The 23,926-nt window shown below is 45.3% G+C and overlaps 1 protein-coding gene across 4 annotated transcripts in view; it reads left to right on the top strand.

Moving 5' to 3' along the window:
- The window catches only part of NMNAT3 (nicotinamide nucleotide adenylyltransferase 3), a 98,291-nt gene extending 84,708 nt beyond the window's left edge, over positions 1-13,583 (top strand). For 3 of the 4 annotated variants that reach the window (XM_028519006.2, XM_036030726.1, XM_036030724.1), the window contains 2 exons: positions 4,335-4,417; positions 12,366-13,583. In XM_028519006.2, coding sequence (XP_028374807.1) covers positions 4,335-4,417; positions 12,366-12,784 — 502 coding nt within the window. In that variant the 3' untranslated portion in view covers positions 12,785-13,583. The remainder of the gene's footprint in view (positions 1-4,334; positions 4,418-12,365) is intronic. The other variant, XM_036030727.1, reaches the window with a different exon arrangement.
- Positions 13,584-23,926: the final 10,343 nt, after the last annotated feature.

Here is a 23,926-nt window from a genome sequence, read left to right as displayed (position 1 = left end):
TGGAAGCACAAGCCTTGTCAGAATAGGAAGCACAAGGGACAAGGTCAAATAATTAGCAGCTCTATTTATAATCTGTTTAGATTTTCATTTCTTACTTATCTTCAAAGTCACTTGGGAGAAAAAATGTGTACCTTTTGAGTATAGGCAAATATGTAGTTACTTACCCTGGTTCTTAGTATTTACCTTTTAGGGGGAAAGAGCCAGCTAAACTCATGCAGCAGTTACAGTGCTACTTCAGAACCCGCTGCCAAGTTAAAAGGAGAAAAAATATGAAATAATTGTTAGGACATGTGCTCTCTTTTTTTGTAACTGAAGGAATAAATTTACACCTAGACCATTTTTCCAGAATAAGCCATATAGTCAGCCCTCATTATCTAGGCTAACGGAGGAACAGAAACAAAACAATAGAGAACCTAACAAATCATTTAGTTTGAGTCTGTAAGCAGAAACAGATGCCGTCCTCGGCCATGTGGAGTGTGGCCGCGGGCCCAGATTTTGGAGCCCAATTTACTAGCTAAGTGACTTGATGTAAGTGAGTTAGCCTCTCTGAGCCTCAATTCCTCACCTACTAATATGGGGATGACACCATCTACTTCACTGGGTACAGTGTGAATTAGATAGTGTAGGGAAAAATGCCTGGTTTCTGGTAGGTGCTTAATAATGTGAGCTACATTCTTTACATTCCTAACACTGGCCTATAATTTATCCTCAAAGCAGAGAAGCCATTCTTGGATAAATAGCAACTAACCACAGTACTACATCATATCACTAGTGTTTCTGCTGCAAAATGCAGGTGTGAGCTAAAATTTTACTGAATACATGGTTTTTTTTTTTTTTACTATGTCCTTTAGTCCAGTGCTTCTCAGCCCTGGTTGCACATTGAATCACCTAGGGAGCTTTCGAAAGTGTCAGTGCTCCCTGGCTGGTGTGGCTCAATTGGTTGGTTGACATCCCACAAAGGTCTCCGGTTCGATTCCTGGCCAGGGCACATACCTAGGTTGCAGGTTCAGTCCCCAGGAACCAATCAGTGTTTCTCCTTAACATCAATATTCCTCTCCCTCTCTTTCTCCCACCCCCTCTCTCTAAAAATAAATAAAGTGTCAGTGCCTGAGTCTTACCCCAGAGGCTGGGATGTCATTGGTCTGGCTGGAGCATCAGGATTTTTAAGAGCTCCCTGGTGATTTTAATGTGTGGCCAGAACTGAGGTCACAGCCTCAGTTGCCTTAGCAACTTGTATGTGAATCAGGGTTTTCATTAGTACTGAGATCTGTGCAAATCAGTGGTCTGAATTCTGGCTGCAGGAATCACCTGGAAAGCTTTTTTAAAAGAAATGTTCACCCCGCCCCAAGATTATCATTTGCCTGGGAAGCTTTTTTAAAGAATGGTCAGCACCCCCACCTCAAGATTATGATTTGTCTGGGTTGGGGTGTAGGCATGGGCAATTTTTTAAAAGTCCTCAAATGATTTGTTTAGGCAAGGTAGAGAACCCACTGGTACAGATCATCAACACCATTTTGTGAGACAGATGATTATCAGATATTTTTTCAGTATTTGGAGAGCTTCATCTCCAAGTGCATCAGAAAACTTGATTTGATTACTAATGTTTACTAAAACTACTAGAAGCACGTTTATTTTTTTAAGATTGAAAATCTGGTTAAAGTTGTAAAGGTGGGTGACTTTAGAAGTTTGGTACATCCACTCCACCCTTTGCTCAATTTAGTATCTTCTGGATAGAGTCAACAGTGAATTTCCATCACAGTAACGTGACAAATACCACTAAAAAGTAAACTCACTGTGGGGCTTATTAAGGATTCTTTTTCTCCTTATCAGGTTGCTTATTTTTACTCTAGTTTTTTAAATCTGGGCCAGCTGTCATGCTTTTTGGGCATTTCATAACTTATTTCCTTTTCCCCACGTTGTGGGGGGAGAGCCTTGTGCACACACCCCTGGCTGTGGGCCATCATTGTCCTCTGACGTGCCCCTGTGCAGACACAATCTTATGTTATCCCCATTTTACAGGTGAAGAAACTGAGGTTTAGAGAAGCTAAGTTGTCAGTCACACAACAAATAAGCAAGTGGTGGAGCCCTAGTTTGTTGGACTCTGAAGCCGTGCTCATGGCCATCTTCAACACCAGGGACCGACTGGCAGGAACTGCCCATGGCTGACTTTGCTCCTGCCATGGTGGCCCTTTGATCAGGTGTCCCTGGAGACCAGTGAGGCTGCGTAGGACATAAGAGACATGTTGCCAGGGTCACCCAGGGTCAGTTCTCGGGCCCAGGGCCAAGCATGCCAGGGTACCACTCGGGTAGGCAACAAGAGGAAGGGGTAGCCACTTCCCACGGAGGCAGAGTGGAGGTCTATGAGGAAACGGCATTTGGCACCAAAAGTAATCATTTGCACCCCAGAGTTCTGAGATCTAGGTAATTATTCAAAGTAGGGTTAACTTGAACTAGGAGCTTCAAGGTAAGTAAAATGAAGTGACAATCACCAACTTTTATTGATCACCTACCATGTGTACCAGGCATTTTCATGTATATAACCTCTAACCAGCTCAGCAACTCTGAGAAGTAGGTAGGTTTAGCCCCATTTTACAGATTAGGAAATGGAGGCTCTGGAAAGGGCAGTAACATACTCAAAGTCCTACAATCAGAAAACAGAAGTAAAACTCCAACCTCCTTCAGTCTGATGTGAGATTTCAGACTAACCCAGGAGTGAAACCTCAGAGATGAACCTTGGCAAATCCAAAGCAGAAAGACAATGTGGAAACACAGCTAGGCCTTAAGAAAACTCAGCTGAGTCTCTGAGATCATCAGGAAGGACTTTGGACCAGAATTAAATGTATTTATTTATCTACTCCTTCCATCATTCCTGAATTCATCCAACTCTAGGTAAGCAGTTCTTGGGTACTAAGACTATAAGGATGAATTAAATGAGCTCCCTGCTCACAATCTGGTGGACAATATAGACTGACAGCAATAATAACAGTTACAGCTAACATTTATTGGGCATTTTCTGTGTATGGGCCAGTGCTAAGCTCTTTAGTTAATCCTCACAACAATTCTCTGTGTGGGTACTGTCATTATCCCCCACCCTACAGATGAGGAAACTGGAGACAGATTCCATGAGGAACTCACTAAGATTGAACAGCTACAAGCTGGAACCAGAGTTCCAGTCCACTCAGTCTAACCCTAGAACTTCACCCTTACACTGAGCCTTCCTTCAGTAATAATCAGCACTGAGCCTCTTCCCCAGCATTTGGCAGGGTAGAGCACTCCCTCCTTCATGATCTCCAGATACTCAGTGGGGATGAGGCCAGCATTAACTTTCAGAAGCAATTAACAGACTAGGTAAGTGAGGCACTGAGAATGTTGTGACCCATGCAGGATCATACATGCAGGAGAACCTAAACTTGAACCCACCTTCTCTGGCTGCAAAGCACATGCTTTCACCAGCAGGCACTGCTCCCTCCCAGATTCAGCTCTAGTTAATGCATAACACAGTAGGTAGAAGATGGACCATCAAATTGATATGACATACTGATTACCTGTGCTTGATTAAAAAAAAAGGAGCAGACACAGCGATCTCTTGCTTTGCAGAAGACAGAGTGCTAAGAGAGCCACACATGCCAAATCGGTGTGAGTCTAATTATATTTGAAATGCTAACATGTAACGAGATTGCTCTATGTGCACACTGTTTGGTGCACTTTACGTGTACCTCCCCTTTAATCTTCATAACCACCCATTGGAGGCAGGTACTGCCATTACTCCTCCTTGTGCGGATGCTGAGCCGTGCACACAGAAACTCTGAGCCATCACCCTCTCCAGTTCTACAATATTAACTTACAATGAGAGTGAGCATCTCTTTTGGGAGCCAGGTGTGGGCCAGTGCCTACTGTGTAGTAGCTCATTTATCTTCACAGAAGTCTGAAAAGTGAGTAGTATTGTCCTGGCTTCACAAATGAAACTTCGTATTTTGAACTCAGGTCTGCCTAATTCTACTAGCCCATGTCCTTAATCCCTACTTGACCCTTTTTTTAAAAGTAACATATTGAAAGAAAATGTGAAAAGAGTAGAATTATGCTAATTTCTCCCCTTTCACACAGGGCTCACAGAAGGTAGTGAACTTTCTTGGACAGGGCATTCTGGAAGGACCCCACAACATCAGCTTTCTAACTAGCAACTGACACAGGGCCCAGCACATAGTAGGCCCTCAGCAAGTATTTGTGGAATGTGCTGCCTAAAACACAGGCTGACTTAATGTCTGAGAACCCTGGGGTGGCTTTGAGGGACTGAGCCACACAGACACACCCTGAGCCCTATCTTTACAACACAGGCATCATCACCACCAACTGCTCAGATCTCTGTCCCCGGAGGAAGGCCCGGACCAAGGCACAGCTGTCTCCCCGGCGCCTGCAGGTGGGTGCTTGACCCCCTTGTCTGTGGGAGGGAGAGCAGATGGGAGTCACAGCCCTCTGGGCATAGATCAGCATTTTTTGACCCACCTGGTTGGGGTGACACGTCCCAGGCTGAAAGGTCAAATTGAACAACCTGCCATTACCCCTTGTAAATCATTATGCTGCTTGGGATTTTCTACCCCAAAGAGGTTTACTTACCCTTGTGACTTGTACTTGTGACATGGATTATAGTCAGAGCGACACAGGGATGAATGGGTGAGTGATGCTAGGCTTTTAAAAGGCCTGAGCCTTTTTGTTATGTTTTTGTTTTTGTTTTTTTTATGGTGTTTTTTTTTTTCTTTTTGAATACAAAATGTGCTGTTTTAACTCTTAAACTAAGAAACTAATACTTATAGTAGTGTTAACTCATTGGTTTACTCAGGAGACAAAACCTGTTTTTAAAGGAATTTAAAGTTGATTTGGATTATTCTTTGAATTTGTAACCCTGTTGTCAACTCCTGGAGTGTGATGGAACCTTGTCAGCTCTCATTGCAAAGTAGTGTCTTTCTGCAATGGCAGCTGTGGTACTGGGGGGTCAAATGCATGGCTCCCTCTCGCAAATAGAAGCACCAGGTGATGGGAGGGCAGGAACACAAGGGAATTAATTACCAGTCACACTGGGCTGAAGCTCCAGCAGCCACATCAGTGGCTCTCCCAATGTTGGTTGGTGAGACAGTTTCCAGATCAGAAGAGTTAGGGAATGTCATGATTGAGCAAACCTAAACTGGTTTCTTCACTGCAGGACTTTTCCAAACCGCTGTTCATGTGCATTGTGACTCTATAGGAAAGGGAAATAGAAATTATTACTGCCATGTTTTAGTCATGGAATTCTTTTAATGCATATTGGTGCTTCTTAGAACTAACGCTTCCTAGAATACAGACTGGGAAACATTCTTCAAAAAGGACTAAAAAATGCCACCAGGTCCTAAAGGTTTCATGCAGCAGTCCCCAAATGCTGGTCACTCACAGTAGACTCACCTGTGAAACTTGTTAAAAACACTAAGTCCTGGCCCTGGCTGGCGTAGCTCAGTGGATTGAGCATGGGCTGTGAACCAAAGTGTCGCAGGTTCGATTCCCAGTCAGGGTACATGCCTGGGTTGCAGGCCATGACCCCCAGCAACCGCACTTTGATGTTTCTCTCTCTCTCTCTATCTCCCTCCCTTCCCCTTCTAAAACTAAATAAATAAAATCTTAAAAAAAACAACAACACTGAGTCCCAAGCCACCCCCCAGACCTCCTAAGTGGTAATGGTACCTGGGAATCTGCATGTTTCATAGGCGTTCTGGAGATGTGCTTTGCAGCTCTGGGGAACTGTGCACTCAAGAAGGAATCTAAGAAAGAAGGAGTTAGAGTCTCCTATATGATCAGCTTACACAATGTGTATTGTATTCCTCTGATCTCTGTCTCTCCTCCTGGCTACATGGGCTCCTCCTTCTGCCCTCCAGTCATCAGCACAGTGCAGTGTTAATTCTCAGCCTTTTGCCTCCTTTCTGAATCATTTCAGGCTCAGCAGTCCTGGTAGGGTTCTAGAGATGCTTACTGAGCACCTCCCTGGACCAGGCTCTGGACCCCTGACCTGAGCTGGAGGCAGGCCATGAGTGGTGGTGGGCCAGGCATGGATTAGGAATGCTGCCTGGAGGAAAGACACCTGCCCCGAGACTCTTAGGATCAGTAGGTCATCTGGGGTCAGCAGCATTTCTGGGCAAGGAGGGCAGCCGAGCAAGGCACAAAGGCAGGAAATGGCAGAGGTGCTGGGCCATCTGTGCTGCTGCAGTGTGCTGGGGCCCCCAGTGAGAGGCAGGGAGCCCCCAGTGCTGTGGGAGGCACACTGCTCCGAGGCTCCCATCTTCTCACACTTCATGTCTCTGCGGAGGCCTCCAGAATCCCTGTCACAGGGCTCTTTACCTGGCCTACTCCTCCTCCCCCTTCCATCTTGGCTCCCCTGTTGAAACCTCTCTGACCTGTGAGGCCCAGTTTGGAATAAAGCTTCCACATAAAACCAGTCCCAGCTTCCTTCACTGAGATGGGCTGTCTCACTCCCTCTGCCACAGCTCATGGCTCACTCTTCCTGGGTTTGTTTCTCTAGCGGCCCCAGCCCCTAGAGACCTCTCTGTTGGCCCTCTTTCTCTCTGTTTCTCAAACCCTAAATCCTACTCCTCTTGTTCTCATCTAAAGTAACTGTTAAAAAAGGAAGTTTACATTGCATGAAAAGTGGGCTGTTCAGTTTACCAAAATTTATCAGGGGCTTTAAAAATGTCCATGCCCCTTGCTTGATGTAGTTATCTCCTAGGAATCTGGCTGTGGAAAAAATTAGAAATTGGGACAAAGATTTATGCAGAAAGATGTTTATCACAGCAATTTTTATAATGGCAGAAAATAAAAGCAACCTCAATGTTTAAATATATGGGAATGTGTAAGTAAATCATACTGTGTACATGGGATAAAGAATGTACACAAAAGGTTTTCATGATATGCAAAAATGGTTATGAGGTAAGTGGAAAAAGACCAAGGTAGAATTCTGTATATATAATCTCAAGTATATTTTAAAATAACACCAAATATAATGGATGGTTTGTAGAAAGCAGAATGATTATTATCATTGTCTCCTATTTTTAACACATATTTTCTATATGTTCTGTAACTGACACAGATCTTATGTTTGTAATCAGAAAAAAAATACTAGAGCAATTTAAAAAAGGAAGATGAATTGTGTTCATGGATTGGAAGAATTAGCAGCATCAAAATGTCCATACTACTCAAGGCAATCTATAGATTCAATGCAATCTCTATTAAAATACCAGTGACATATTTCACAGATATAGAACAAACATTTCAAAAATTTATATGGAACTATAAGTGACCCTGAATAACCACAACTATTTTGAGAAAGAAGAACAAAGCAGGAGGGATCACTATACCTAGCATCAAACTATATTACAAGGCCACGGTAATCAAAACAGTCTGGTACTGGCATAAGAACAGACACATAGATCTGTGGAACAGAATAGAATAGAGAGCCCAGAAATAAACCCAAGTCTCTATGGAGAATTAATATTTGACAAAGGGGGCAGAAGCATAAAATGGAGTGAAAATAGCCTCTTCAACAAATTGTGTTGGGTGATCTGGACAGCCATGCAAAAAATGAAATGACCACCAACTTACACCATACACAAAAATAAAATCAATATGGATAAAAGACTTAAATATAAGTCATGATACCATAAAAGTCCTAGAGGAGAATATAGGCAGGAAAGTCTCAGATATTCCACGCAGCAATATTTTCACTGATATATCCCCTAGAGGAAGGGACATAAAGGAAAGAATAAACAAATGGGACTTCATCAAAATAAAAAGCTTCTGCATGGCTAAAGAAAACGTCAGCAAAATGGAAAGGGAACCAATTGTATGGGAAAATATATTTTCCAATGATATCTTGGACAAGGGTTTGATCTCTAAAATATATAAAGAACTCATACAACTCCACTCCAGAAAGACAAACAATCCAATTAAAAAATGGGCAAAGGACCTGAACAGACATTTCTCCAAGGAGGGCATACAGAGGGCCCAGAGACATATGATAGGATGCTCAGGATCACTAGCCATTAGAGAGATGCAAATTAAAACCACAATGAGATACCACTTCGTACCAGTGAAAATGGCCATCATATAAGTACTAGAGAGGTTATGGAGAAAAGGGAACCCTAGTTCATTATTGGTGGGAATGCAGACTGGTGCAGCCACTGTGGAAAACAGTATGGAATTACCTCAAAAAATTAAAAATGGAACTGCCTTTTGACCCAGAGATTTCACTGCTGGGACTATACCCTAAGAATCCTGAAACACTAATTCAAAAGAACCTGTGTATCCCAATGTTCATAGCAGCACAATTTACAATAGCCAAGTACTAGAAGCAACCTAAGTGCCCATAAATAAATGAGTGGATCAAAAAACTGGTACATTTACTCAAAGAATTCTACTCAGCAAAAGGAAAGAAGGAGCTCCTACCCTTCATGACAGCATGGATGGAACTAGAGAACATTATGCTAAGTGAAGTAAGCCAGGCAGTGAAAAGACAAATACCATATGATCTCATCTATAAGTGGAACCTAATCAACAAAATAAACAAGCAAGCAAAATATAACCAGAGACACTGAAATAAAGAACAAACTGACAGTAAGCAGAGGGGAGAGAAGGGGGGAATAACAGGAGAAAGAAGGGAAAGGGTCATCAAGGAGCATGTATAAATGACCCATGGACAAAGCCAAAGAGGAGAAGGACTGAGAGTGAGGCGGGGGAAAGTGGTGGCAGGATAATAGAGACAACTGTACTTGAAAAAAAATTGTAAAGGCAAAATAAAAATAAATATGAAAAAGGAAGGTGCAGTTTTTCTCAGCAGAACTTGGCTTTTGATGAGATGGCTTGCATGTTACTAGTGACATATTTCTAATGGATCACTTTGTGTGCTGAGTATTTTATTGTGGGTTGTTCTACCCTAGGATTGCAGATTCCAGGCTGAGCTCAGCATTTTCTGGCTGCCAGAGCCCTGCTTTGCCCATTGCTCCTGTGATTTGCAGTCCTCCTTGGCCTCAGCAGCATCATGTGGATTGCTTGTTGCCTTCCGGCCTACTTGGGTGTGACACTGGGATGGATGATGCCTGGGTCCTTAAACAGCCCGACCAGGTCTTTCTTTTGTGAAGGCAGTCCCCGCCCTTGGCCAATGGGGCTGAGCCCAGCTCAATGACCCTCAGTGGACCCCCTTTCCATAGAGCCCCAGCAGGTATTTCATCTGGTTCCATTTCACACTGACTTGTCTGGTGAATTTGGCTATTTGTATGCAGATTCCAATACCTGGCTTCATCTTTGGTGTTCTCCTGTGCAGACCCAGAAGTCCCGCACTCCTGCGTGTGTCTATGTGGCCCACATAGCCATGTGCGTACTCTGCACTAGGCAGGAAATTCACATAGCATTCGCTCCCTCACTCAGTTTCCGCAACTTCCACAGGAGGTTTTATCATCCCTGCTCTACAGATGAGGAAGCAGGTTTATCTGCTGCATCTGGGAGTCCCAGCAGATCTGAAATTCAAACCCAGAGCTGACTGACCGCAGAGTGGGTGCTCTTTAATGTCATAGAGTTCGGGCAACTGCATACTCAGAGAAAAAGGTTATGGTGGCACTTGCATCACATTCCATCCAAATCTCTGCTCATCTGCTTTTCAAAGCCTGTGGCTACTCAGAGATCACACTGCCTGAAAATGCCAGTGGACATCCTATTTATGCCACTGTGTCACTCACTGCTCAGACAAATCAAATTGTCAGCCTTCATTCGACACCTCAGACTTACGGACTTGGGACTTGCTTGGTCAGAGCCACTTGATCTGAAGATGCTGTAGCCGTGAGGGGCATGGATTTGAAAGGGATACTGGAGCACTTCTATGAGGCCTGGTGACAGGACTACCCAGAGCTGTAGTCTGAGGCACCTGTTGCCAGAAGACCTGCCTTTGGCTTGAACAGGGGAGGTATGTGCATTTATTCCCTGCAGGCAAGGGCTCAGAATGGATCACATTCCTTACTGTCATTGTTAATGAATCAAGCAGTATCTAGTATTGAAGCTGATATGTGGAAATTGTCCCCACAAATATCTGACCTTTGAGAACAGGGGTTGTTTGCCTCAGGCCTCAGGAGACCCTGGAATTAAATGCACATCATGTAACCTCCCCCGTAGGAAGACAATGTAAAAACCACCCAGCTATTTGAAAGGACAAACTCTGGTCTTATGCTATATTTCAGTAGTTGAATAAGAAAGAAATTAGAGTAAAACCTCACTATTGCAGAAGAATTCAAATCCACATATATGTTGGAGCAATGGGACAGCCCAAATTAGTGAAAAGGGTGAGTTATTGAATTTTTAAATGCAGTTTTATTGATTTTTTAAATGCCAGGAGGTACCTCATAAGTGTCCGATGGATGTGTTGATTAATCATGAATCGGTGGGTGAGTAGGTAGATGGATGAATGGATGGATGGATGGTAGCTGACACATACCACACTCACTCTGTTCCAATTATTGTTCTAAGTACTTTATATTTATGAGTTCATAATGAATTTAATGAATATTGTTAGTATCCTCATTTTAAAGTTGAGGTCACCCAGCTGTTGAATGACAGAGCCAGGAATTACATCTAAGGTGCCTGGCTCTAGAATCCTAGTTCTTAACCATGGAGAGTTCATGAATACATGCATTAATAGATGTTTGACTCTCATTTCATTATGCCAGTATTATGTGGCTTGGGTGTTTCAAAGGTATGTTCCTGTCATTTCATCTGCTGAGTAATCAAGTCCATTGCCCACCATTTCATAGATGGAAAACTGAGGCCTGAAGAAGGAAAGACCTTGGCTCTAGTCCCACCGCAGCCTGTGCCCAACTGAGGCGGGAATTCAGACATCTCTGAAACACTTTCAGTTTCTCACTTTCCATTCCACAGCTGGTTGGATGCTCCTCTTAAAACTCATCTCTCTGGTCCATGTCCAGATTCCTTTGAAGGTTACATAGTAGAGGAGCCTAAACTGAATGTTTACATCAGGTTTTTTCCCAGCAGGTGGTATCCCTGAAGCTCCTCCCATCTGAGGTTTCATGGTGACTGGGAGATGCCAGCACTCTATAGGAGCCCAGCCTTTGCTGTTTACTAAAGAGAATCCACCTCCCAAAGGACTAGAGGTCCTGCTGGTTGCTTCTACCATGGACTTGTTTTTTCCTTTCCAACCCGAGGAAGGGCTTCTCAGTTCTGATGCATGTACAATTCCTGCCAGCAGGCGGCAGCAGAGCCTAGCAGTTACAAATGCCCCACCTGGAGGCTGGCTGTCAGTTTTGAATCCTATCTACTCTGCCTAAATGAGTGACCTCAGGCAAGGTCACTCATTTGACTCTCTGTGCCTTCGTTTCTCCCTCTGCAAAATGAACACAACAGTAATACCTACCATATAAAGTTGTCCTCAGGCTCAAATGAGGTTATACACTGAAGGTGCCTAACAATCAATAGTGCTCATAGCTCTGGCTGGTGTAGCTCAGTGGAGTGAGTGCCGGCCTGTGAACCAAAGGCTCACTGGTTCAGTTCCCAGTCAGAGCACATGCCTGGGTTGCAGGCCAGGTCTCCGGTAGAAGGTGTGGGAGAGGCAACCACACACTGGTGTTTCTTTCCCTCTCTTTCTCCTTCCCTTCCCCTCTCTCTTAAACATAAATAAGTAAAATCTTAAGGAAAAAAAACCATCAATAGTGCTCATAGTAAGTATCCAATAAATATTAGGTATTCCCTTATCAGCACAATCACCGTTCGGTTAGAACAAATGTCAAAGGATTATCCACATTGATCAGTTGTTCTAGAGCTTTGTTTCATTGAAAACAGATGAAAAATCAACAGCTGGAGTCTTAGAGACCTTTTGGTTATACTTTATAATGAACTTTTATGATGAGATCTTACTTATAGAAGTACAGGTGTTAGAGCTGAAATAGATTTTGAGAGGGGCAAAAACGTACCTGAGGCCCATAGCGTGTTAGTGCTAGGGCTTTAAGAAGTGTACCTCTGTCAGAAGGTAGGGTTCTGGGTACAGCACAGCCTCCTTTGGACCCCTCAGCCACAGACTGGTGGTGTAACACTGAAAATAAAAACTGTTTTATATTATAGCACTTGGCACTTCACCAGTATAAAACAAAAGATTTATTGATTGAATTATTACTTATACCCGTATGTCCCTAAAGTGGCTTCAGGTTCACACTTTTTAAGTCATGAACATGGAGACATTGAGTGCCCAATACATTCCAAGAAAAACATTTATGAAAATTCCAAATGGAGTGTGTTCTCTTTGCTGGCCATGACCCTTCCTGTAACTTTGCTGGGATCTATCCTTGTTTTTCCAGCTGCGCCTGAACTGAAGTTCCTCTGCGGGGCAGATGTCCTGAAGACCTTCCAGACCCCCAACCTCTGGAAAGACGAGCACATACAGGAAATAGTGGAGAAGTTCGGCTTGGTGTGTGTGGGGCGGGCTGGTCACGACCCCAAGGCATACATCATGGGCTCGCCCATCCTGCGGAGGTACCAGCACAACATTCACCTGGTCAGGGAGCCAGTGCAGAACGAGATCAGCGCCACGTACATCAGAAGCGCCTTGGGCCAAGGGCAGAGCGTGAAGTACCTGCTCCCGGACGCTGTCATTGCCTACATCAAGAACCACAACCTCTATTCCAGGGACAGTCCCCAGAAAGGCAACGGCACCCGGAACAGTGGAGCAGAGACAGGCCAGGGTGGGCCAGCCACTGCCCCACTGAGCTCCCCCTGAGGAGAAAGCTACTAAGGTCATTGTTTTCCTTTTATTTATTTATTTTTTTGCCTTTCCATTTTTCATTTGTTTTATTTCAACCATGATTATACTTCTGAAGAATCTTCTCTCCCAGGAAGAGGTACCTCTTTAGGGAGGAGCAAGTGTCTACATCACAAAGATGGAAATGTACCAAAGAAGTTAAAATGGTGTGGTAGATCATTAGGATTAGGCAAGGGTTCTCAGAACCCTTGGGTGAAGAGCCTTCTCATTTTGGAAATGCTAACTGGCAAGTGGACCTGGAAGGCAGTTCTGCACATGGCAGTATCCCCCGTGGGTCAGATCAGAATTGCCCACAATGCATTTTTTAACTAGGGCCAGGTGCAGCATGCTGGTCTTGATTGGAGAGGTTTGACAGGATGCTAATTACCAAACAGTGGGCTTTGTCAACACCATGTGTCAAACAAAATAATACTGAAGGCTTAAAAATTTGGAAGCAGCACTTTGCTAATTTGCATTGAATCTTCCATTAAGAACCATGATCTGCCTGCTTTCTGGCCATTGATGAAATTTAAACTAAAACCGTTCTAAGTAGTGGTCCTCAAACAATATTTCTGATACAGAAGATATTTTTAACACAACTATTCTATAAGTGCCAGGGCTCTTGATGTCCAGGTTTCTAAAAAATTGAGGTGAGACAGGTGCCTCAGCTGTGTTAGAGGATCTTCCTGACTGTTTAATGGTTGCCTGTTTGAGTATTGACAAAAGGATAAATATAAATTGACATCAAAAAGTACTAATGAAAAGTTTATCTTTTTTCTTCCTTGGTTATATTGTTAATGCCTGGTATACCAGCTGTTTCTCTTCTTTTCAGCTGCTCCATGAACTTTGCTACTGTTCTGTTCCAGTCAGACTGGCATGAATTAAAAAGTTTACGCTCCCATATCCTAGCAGTGGAGGAAGCAGTTGCTTCTCAACACCATGCAGACAGTTCTCCAGTCGGCAGCTCTGGGTGGGCGACCCTGTTCAGGAACAGAGGTCCTGAACAGAGGGACCCTGGAAGATGGGGACAGAGCCTGACGTGGGTTCAGGGTTTGTCCTCCACTCCTGATTAGAAAGAGGTTTTGATTGGCCTAATTCTGTTTGAGTTCACTCTTTACGCTTGCTGACCAGAAGCCTAAATGCATTCAGATTACTTCTCCATCCCTTCCCCCAGCTCATCCTTGCTAGATTTAGTCATGCAGAAAAACAAAGGGTCAGTCAAAAGGAACCCAACATCCCCCCAGACATACCCCAGCGTTTGCAGGTGTGTGGTAACAGTGGTGACTGAAACTGATTTCCTGGGTCCAAAGTAGTGGGACCCTCTTGTGGGGTTCCCCAGACCTCCACCCTTGCAACATCTAAAGCTGCTGGCCATCCCTCCCCAACCCCCATGAACAACCTCTGCCCTCAAGAGGTCCCTAAGGACCCTGACAATACAAGGGAGTAGGAATCCAGCAGCCTTGTCCAAGAGCTGCCACAGCAAACTTGGACTTAAACAGCATTCTTCCCCACTGTGAGCCTCAGCTTCCCAACCTCTCAAATGGGGGGGGGGGGGGGGCGGGTGTTTGGGGTTGGTGGTTAGACATTCTCTAAGTTCTTCTCCAGCTCTGATTTGCTAAGTCTCTGAGTGCCTCTGACTTCAGCCTGTCTACCCTTCTTTGGGTCCAATGTAACTCTAGCCAGACTGGAAGCTCTCCAAAGGCAGGGGGTCTTTTGTTTGCTGATGTATTCTAAGTGCCAAGAAATTTGCTACTCCAAGTGTGGTCCCAGGCCACAGTATTTACATTCCCCTGGGAGCTTGTTAGTAATGCAGACTCTCAGGCTTCACCCCAGACCAACTGACTCGGAATCTGCACTTTAATAAGATTCCCAGGCCATTCAATACACTGGCCTAGAACAGTGCCTGTTAGAATAAGTATTGGTTTATGTTTAATAAGCTGAATGGGTAATTGAAATTGCATCACATTTACTCTGGCAAATATCTTCCTCCTTGCTCTCTGAACAGTGTAGCCCCACTCTTCTGTGTGGAGCTTAGCAGACAAAGGAGGGGAAAAGTATGAACAGCTGTAGTGTCCAGAAAAAGGGACAGAGAGGGAGACTGTGGGTTTGAGGCAGGGTTTCTCAACTGGGCCCGATCACTCTTTGCTGCATGGAGCCACCCTGTGCACTGTAGGATGCTTAGCAGTATCCCTGGTCCTTATCTGGTAGATGCTGGTAGTAACATTCCCCCATTCCCTGCTGTAACAACAAAAATGCCCCCAAACATCGCCACATGTCCCCTGGGGTAAACCAGTCATCCTAACTGAGACCCACGGGTTTAAGAACAAGGCTGTGGGGGGCATGTGTATGAGAAGGGGTTCTGTTTTCCAACAGGGAATATCAGGAGGCAGCAGCTATATAATAGTCTCCTCTTCTTTAAAAAAATAAAACTAGTTTATGAGAGTCCCTACCACTCATGAAGTTGCGTTTATTCTGGGGGACACAGTGCCCTTGACAGCAGGCATTAGAAGTCCCATCCTTGACTCAAAGGCACTCTCAGCTCCAGTCTCCCTCTACTTGCCAGTGCCATGGTGGCTTTCCCTCCCCTGTTGTTACAGGCGGAGGCTCCCAGCGTGCTTGTAGTTTTATGATTTTCATTATGACTCAAAATTCAGAGTTCATTTATTCAAATCCCATTTATTGAGGACCTCTCATATGCTGGGCATTAGACTAAACACTAAGGGTACAATAACAAAGAGATACAGTGTCTCCCCTCTGAAAGCTTACAGTCCACCCTGGAGATGAGCAGGAATCAAACACTCAACAGGACTAAGAATGTGATTACAAACTGTGATGAGGCTCCAACAGCGAGAGGCAGCAGATTCACTGCTGAGCTTAAGCGCTATCCTTTCCCTTGCCCAGGCCCTTTCCAGCACCCTTGGGGGGGTGGCTAATTATATGGGTGTCTGCTTTCACATTCATAATTTTTATTCTTATTCCGAAAAGGGGCCTTCAAAATTGTACAAAGTTTGGACCCCAAAGAACATCAGGGATTTGCCCTGTGGCAGGGTAAAGAAGCCGGATTTGAGACCTGAAAGATGAATTCACAAGACATGAGGATGCCTCGAGGCCACTGGCTTTCAGAACAAACAGCAGGTGTATGCAAAGGTCCTTCAACAGGAAAGGGCAAAATAAGAAGCATGATGAGCCAGATGCATTATCACCTCCTTAAGAAGGGGTTCCTTATTGCTGCCCGTACCTGATATCAGGTGTCCTTGCATGCCACCATCTCCCTGCCCAGCCAGGCCCAGCTAGGCTTGGAGGAGATGCCTTCATCTCTCTGATTCATGACTGTGTCTTGGGGCTCCCACCAAGCAGGACATTCATTTCTGAGCCTTTACCTTGTCCTCTTCTAAAATAAAACAGCACAGACACATGCAAACACACACACACTCACATACATACTCCTCTGCTCTCGCTTTGTCCCACTGATTCACGTGGCCTTAGTATCAGAGGAGAGAACACATGTGTCACCACTGTGCTCCTGATTTGCTGCGCTGACCCTGGCTGGCAAACCTGATTTCGCATTCATTTCCATTCCCTCGGGCCACCTTTGAATCGAGTTTGCCTGGGTGTTTTGTTTATTTTGCAAGAATAGAAAAACAGTGGTTCTGGCTCCTGGGTAAATAGAGTTTCCAGCCTTAAATAACGGTTCTCCTGTGATAGCACACACTGCCCTGAATGAGAGGGGCTCTGCATCCCAGCCTGAGGGAAGGATTTTTCATTTATAATACTGACTGTGTCATTTGGGACAGAATGATATGAAATCCCATTTTAAACCGATAGCGCTCCGGATTTGCAGGGTACATTTGGTAATTGGGTTAATACATGAATATGAATTTCCTTATCCCCTCCTTGCACTTCCTATGCTAACAGTGTTTCTGCCTTCACGTTTTGCAAAGGTCTCCAAGCATAGGCTGTTCAGTTTCAGCCAGAAGTTATTATCTCAGACCAAAATACAGCATTATAGATGTGAATGACTAATAAACAACCTGTAATATTGCAGCTAGGCACGTGCCACAGAATATTTTAGAATTGTTAAAATAACCCCCAAAAGACATGTTCATGGTACCACAGACTGAAAATTAGAAGGGACCTTAAAATTCCCTCTGGTCCCACCTTTCCCAAATTATCAAAACACTAAAATGCCACAAATTCATAGAAGTTTCACTATGAAAAACAATTACAATATTGTGTTCTGTGGACAAGTGTGGGGAGCCGTACCTCCTTCCTGTTGGAAACCCATGCGTGTTTGCACACCCCATCAGCCTCACTTTATATACACCTCTCATGTACAGCCTCATTTCTCCATCCCCCGGTCACCTCCCAACCCACACCACCGTCACCTCTTACCTGGACCACTCTGATGGTCTTCCCAACCACTCCTGGCCCCTGCAGTTAATTCTCTGCAAAGCAGTTTAGTGTGTATGCAGATCTGGTCCCTGTCTAAACTCCTTCCAAGGGTCACCATTAAGAAAGTGGAAGACAAGTTGGAGAACACATTTGCAAAATATATATCTAATAAATGACTTATGTCCAGAATGTATAAAAAATTTTTAACAATTCCAAAAGGAGGAAGAGGAGGAAGAAAGGGGGAAGGAGTAGGGGAAAGCTAAGTCCAATTTAAAAATGGTCCAGAAACTTATGTAAAACACTTTGAGTTGTCATTCTGTTACAGAACAACAAGGGGGGGCCTGGGATGATATACTATTACCAAGGTTCGTTATGTCCTCCACATTATAGGAAAGACATCTCTCAATGCCAGAGATTCGTGAAAAGGAAATGTTTATTTAATGCTATACAAACTTAAAGTAGTGACCCTAATGTCTTCATCAAAATCCCAAAGTCCCTTAAAACACTCACAAACACACACAGTCCTTCCTTCCCCCTTTGCCTAGTCTGGGGTACCATATCTCAGGAAAAGAAATAGAAGTCCATGATTCAGGCAGCCCCCGGTTCTTCCCAGTAATCTGTCTCGGCTGGTAGGCCTCCCTCAGTTCCCAGCACCATCAGCTGTGTCGCCAGGATCTCTGCCAAAGCTAGGTGGTGGTTCCCCCTTCTAAAGCTGCAGGGGTCCCCATTCTGGCAAAGCCACTAGGTTCTCCATTGCCCCAGCTGCATGGTTCTCTCTGCACAATGGCTGCGGGAGTCTCCACTCAGCCGAAACCACATGGTTCTCCCCCCAGTGGTTGTGAGGGGTAGGGAGGTCGCCACTCTGCCAAAGCCGAGTGACGATTCTCTGCTAAAGCCTCATGATGCTTCTCTCTCACAGGGCTGTGGGAGTCCCCAGTCTGCTAAAGACCGAGTGGTTCTCTCTTCAATGGCTGCCGCATCTCTCCTTTCTATTGCCACAGCCGAGTGGTCCTCTCTGCACAATGGCCAAGGGAGTCTCCACTCAGCCCAAACTGCATGGTCTTCCTCCCCTCAATGGCTGCTGTGTCTGGGTTTAAATCCCCCCCCCAATCTTTCTCTGCAGCCCCATTTCCAACTCCTCCTACAATCAGTTGCACCTGCCAGCACTCTCATATCCTTCCAGCTTTACTGGGCTGCCATCCTGCGTCTGGGCAGGTGTGGCCCCTTGTCATGGAGCCAATCCTCTCCAAGCTCCCACACAGGCGCTGTAACTTGGGGGACCTGCCCCCCAGTTAAGTCTTGGTGGGGTATTTACTTCCATTCCCCTGGCTCAGAGCCTGGCTACAGCTATTTAACATATCTATGCAACCAGTTAAAGGTTATAGATATGTTAAATTACCATACCAGAGGTTAGCTGCAAAGCTGTTGCTATGCAAAACAGCTCTCAATGGCCCTGCTCCATTTGTCCCTTCCCCCAACTCACACCTGAAGGGGAAGGGGTGAGGACATCTTAGTATTTCCTGGACACACTGAGTTCTGGACCCCATTTCAAATCCCTATTTGGGGTCCCCCTCTTGGCTGCACCCTGTTACAATTCCATCACTCTAAGAAAATAGCTGAACAAACTGAAAAGCGATTACTTTTAGTAGACTCATCAGAGAATTGAGATTGGTGGACAGAGCACCACCTGGTGAATACAGTGAATAACAAACTTTGTCGGTTTACCTGGAACAGAAACCTCTGAACCTCTGGAGCCATAACCTGGTAGTTCACTTCATACCACATGGTCACTTCCACTAGTTGCTGGAGACTCCATGTGTGAGAATGAGAAACTCCTGGCACCATAGTCCAAATTTTTGTTGATTTTACCTCTAAAAATCCCACCAGGTTCTCATGTTGAAGATCCATAGAATGTTTTCACATTCTGGGTAGAGGAAAAAAATGACCCAAACATCTGACTGGACACGTGCAACAGGTCCAGCGTTGCTCTTCAGAAGGACCTGCTCAGGGGTGTGACTCTTGGCTGACATCTGAGAAACTGGCGTTTGGAGTGCTGCCTACATTTCCAAGTGACAATAAACCTGCCTGGGGCACTGAATCGCCATCCCAGCTTGCCTAGACTGTGCAAACAACGTGATTTATCATGAACACCTGCTTTCCTTGTAGGAGCTTGGAATTTCAATAGTCACGGCTGGTCGTGCAGGCAGAGTGCCTACACCACCAGCTCAAGATAAAAACCCCTGGATTTGGAGTCTCAAGCAGGCTTCCCTGGGCAGAAATGATGCCTCCCGTTGTGGCATTTCTCTGCTGGAAGAAAAAAGTGCTTTGTGAGGTCCCTGACCCAGGAGGGAGAACTTGAGAAGCCTTCGCCTGGGCTCCCCAGACTCCACCTGATACATCTTCTCCCTGGCTGGTCCTGCTGCATGTCCTTTGGCTGTAATAACCCATCACCATAAAGATATATAATTGCCTCTGGGTACTTCAAGTGAGTCATCTAGTGTGGAGTCCCATAAACAGGACACTTCACTGAAGAAGATACCTGAAGGACGAAGGAGCACAGGAGGCGATGCTCCCTGTCCTCAGTCGAGAGAGAACCGCAGTGAGGTCCCACTCTGGACCCACTGGAAAGGTTCAAGGCAACCCAGCAATTCCACGTCTGGGCATCCACCCAAGAGATACAAACATGTCCGCTCAGACTTGTGTGTGAGTGTTTCTAGCAGCCTGATTCATTATAGTCAAAAACTGGGAAAATTCAGATGTCCATCACCTGGTAAATGGATAAATAGATATAGTCATACAGTGGAATGATATTCAACAATTAGAAGAAGGAACTAATGATAGATATTGCAATACCTGCACCAGCGTAGGGGAATCTCAAGAACACACTAAGTGAAAGAAGCCAGACATAGAAGGTTGCATAGTGTACGATTCCATTTATATGAAATTTCTAGAAAAGGCAAATCTGTAGAGGCAAAGAGCAGGCTGCTAGCAGTGGCTGAGGGTGGGAGTGGGGGCCAACTGTCAGTGGGCACAGGGAACTTTCTGGGGTGACAGGAATGTTCTAACTAACCATCATGCAGATGGTTACACAACTATAGACGTTTATTACTAAAGCTTATCAAACTATGAACAAAAAGGTAAATATTGTGGTATTTAAGTAATGCCTCAATAAAGGTGTTTTTTAAAAAAGAAATCCTCCAGAGCTTCCTTTGCTTGCCCTTGGAGTGAAGACCTGACTCCCCCTGGGGTGGCCTGCTCCCCACACCTGCAGTCTCACTGCACCCACGACCCCCAGCCCCTCACCCGTCCCCACAGTTCTTGCTCTCTCTGCTCCCACCACAGCGGCTTTTCTATTTCTCACGCCCGCCCTTCTCTTTCTCGGTGGTGCTTTTGCATATGGTCTCCTCCACCTGACATGCTGTCTCCCTTCTCCTTTTCTTCTGGCTGATTCCCATTTCTTCTTCAGTTTTCCACCTCAAGTGGCTCATTCCAGGGGCCCCGTCTGAGTCCCGGTTACGTTAGACTTGGACCACGATGCATGCAGCTCCCTGCCCTCCTCCTGTGGGAGAGTTTCATCACTCTTGAAGTTGTTGACTTGGCAGTCACTCAGAGTTCCCTGAAAGCAAGCATTTGTCTTGATCATCGTGCCTTTTCCTCAGTCCAACCCCTAGCTCAGTAAACACTTCATGAAATAATATCTGAATGAGCATCGTAATAGTGCTGAGAAACCTGTGATAAACACTCCTGTTTCACTTTGTGTAAATCAGTGTTTTCGAAGCATGCTTATACACAGAATCCTTTTTATCCACATATGCTTAATAATATGTGGAACACAGTACTCAAAGGAGCAGTTTAGAAAGTTCTTGTCTAAAGATTTTCTCCAGTTTTTTTGCTGCTACAAATAATGCTACAATAAATACCCTTATACATCAGCCCTTACAAACCAGTGCTTTCATGGGAGGGACTCCCAGGAGTGGTCAAATGGTATGTGTGCTTTTTATTCCAATTGATGTTACCAGATTATAGACTGTAGATTTTTTTAAGTAAGTCAAATTTTTTGTTTAAAAAAATGAGATGAGGCAGGGGTTAGAATAATCTCAGGGAACTGCTGAAATTCTCATGTCATTTTTTTTTTCAGAAAGTCACTTTTATTATCTTTTATACAAACCAACATGGTATCTCTTTATCTTAATAGATAACTTGTGATGAATTTCAGGAACTCACTTGCCATAGAGGGACACAGCAATTTGTAGGCAAACACTGTTCCTGGTGTTTGCTGGGCACCTTAAAGGCTCCTGTTTCCATTGTGGTAAACAGGAGCTCCTCAGACCAGCCCGAATACGAGAGACGGGAGCACCAGGGGTCATAGGAGGCCATCAATGGGACAGACCCAAGGGCAGGACACATATACAGGGTTCACAAGAAACTGGAAAGAAAGAAAAAATTGAAGTTCCCTCCCTTTCCCCTCTCTCTCCTCTTCATCCTCTCCCTCTTCTCTCTCTTTCTCCCTTCCTCCCTGCCTCCACTCCCCGGGTTGGCTTCTATACTGCTTGGCCACTGCTCATCATCTAGTGTCCATGTGACCTCCCACCATGACCCCAGTTTCAGTGCCACAGTTCCAGACTCACTGGCCCTACCTGGTCCATGCAGCAACGACATGTCTGTAAGGACAGACAGGAAGGAAGTGACAGGCACTTCCAACACTTGGGCCAGTGCCCACGAAATCACCACATAGCCCAGCAGTTGGTGTGTACCTCTCTTGCTCCTGTTTTGTGCAGGGGGTGGTGCAGTGATGAAAGAAGCATGAGCCTGGAGGGAGAAACGGATGGATGGGCAGGATGGGCTCTGAGTGACAGTCTCCCTTTCTCTATTCCTCCCTCCACTATGGGCAGACAGACCTGGGCCTAGGGCAGGTTGGGCAGAATGAGAAGGGGCCCCTCCTGGGGCCACAGGCGTCATAGCATGTGCTTGAGTGAGTGTGGTTCTGGGGGAGCCTGATCCTCAGAGGAGGACACAGTAAATGGACTGCAGCTGGACTGGTGGGCTGGTTACCTTCAGCCTGATCGTGCAGAGGAGCCAGGGTCTTCCTTCCTGGGAAGCTGATCAAGCCCAGGACACAGAGCGTTAAGCCAGGTACGGGTTCCCAATCTTCCACGACAGCCCCCAAGCTTTGTCTCGGCTCACAGCTTCTCCGGGAGCCCCAACTGAGCCAAAACTCAACTGGCTTCTCAGCAGAAGGACAGTAAGTTTGAACAAATGGATGTTCGTGAGGTGGATTTCCCTCCCATCTCAAGATGCCTGCCTTTCCCAACCTGTGCCCCCGCCTCCCTCCAGTCAGAGCTGGGGGACAGCCTCTCCTCCCAGCTGCCCAGGGTGTCTCCCTACCATAGCCCCAGGCACCCTGGCTGCCTGTTTCCATGGCCATCTCCCTGAATGGGGTTAGAATCAAGGTGTTTTGACTTTAAATTATGTGACCTCGAACCAATTACTTAATCTCTTCAAACCTCATTGTTTTTATCCATAAAAGTGATAAGAATACCTACTCCACAATGTGGTTTGAGGATTAAATTAGATAATGAATTCAACATGTTTGTCAGTGAGCACTCACACAGTAGCTGGGATCATTGTCATCTTCACCAGGCCGTTTTTTTTTCTCTTGCTGTTCCTTGATGCTTTGCACCATCTGTTCTGATGCTACCACGTCTTGTCTGCGGCTACTGCACATCCACCTAGTGGTCTGCCAGGAAAAGTAAAGGCAAGGGCCCTGGCCAGCCTAAGTGGAGATAGGCAGGACTTTGAATTTCTACTTCCTTGGGTACTTGGATCAGTTAACCTTTGCGGTGAAACAAATCACTCCAAAACTTAGTGGCTTAAAACAAGAACCATTTATTCTTCCTCATGAGTCTAGCAGTTAGTTGGGAGGTTCTGGGCCGAGACCAGCTGATCTTGGCGGGGCTCACTGTCATGTCTGGTGGCTGACTGGTTGTTGGTGGGGGCAACAGGAGTGACCAGACCATGTATTTCCTATTATCTGTTAGACCAGCTCAGGTTTGTTCGCACAGAATAGGTGGCAGGGTCCCAAGAGCATGAGAGCAAAATCTGCAAGGCTTCTAGAAGGCTCGCTCAGAGCTGGTACAACATTACTTCTGCCACAAATTCTACTGGTCAAAGCAAGTCATGAGACCAGCCCACATTCAAGGGACAGGAAATAACCCCCATCTCTTGGTGATGAGATAGCCACTTTGGCAGTCTGCCACAGGCCTCAAGAATTTCTCTGCATCCCTATGTTCTTAGTTATGCCTTGAAATGAAAACTCCGTTTTAATAAAGATGGCCCTGGACAGTGTGGCTCAGTTAGTTGGAGTGTCGTCCCATAAAATGAAAGGCTACGGGTTCAATTCCCAGTCAGGGCACATGCCTAGTTTGCAAATTCAGTCCCCAGTCAGGGCACATAAGAGAAGCAACAAACCAATGTTTCTCTCCCTCTGTCCCTCCCTCTCTCTAAAATCAATAAGCATGTCCTGGGGTGAGGATTAAAAGATAGATGGATAGATAGATGATATCTAGATAGATAGATAGATAGATAGATAGATAGATAGATAGATAGATAGATGATAGATAGATAGATATGTCTGAATGGTCAGAAAGATGGTCAGAAAGACGGCTGGGTCAGTGGGTAGTGCTGTGTATGAATGAGTGAGTGGGTAGATGGATGATGGGTAGGCGGTCG

This window comes from Phyllostomus discolor, chromosome 7, assembly GCF_004126475.2.
Source record: "Phyllostomus discolor isolate MPI-MPIP mPhyDis1 chromosome 7, mPhyDis1.pri.v3, whole genome shotgun sequence".
NCBI classification, from domain to species: Eukaryota; Metazoa; Chordata; class Mammalia; order Chiroptera; family Phyllostomidae; genus Phyllostomus; species Phyllostomus discolor.
Note: the sequence above shows the minus strand (reverse complement) of the source record. Positions and strands in the feature narration are given on the sequence as shown.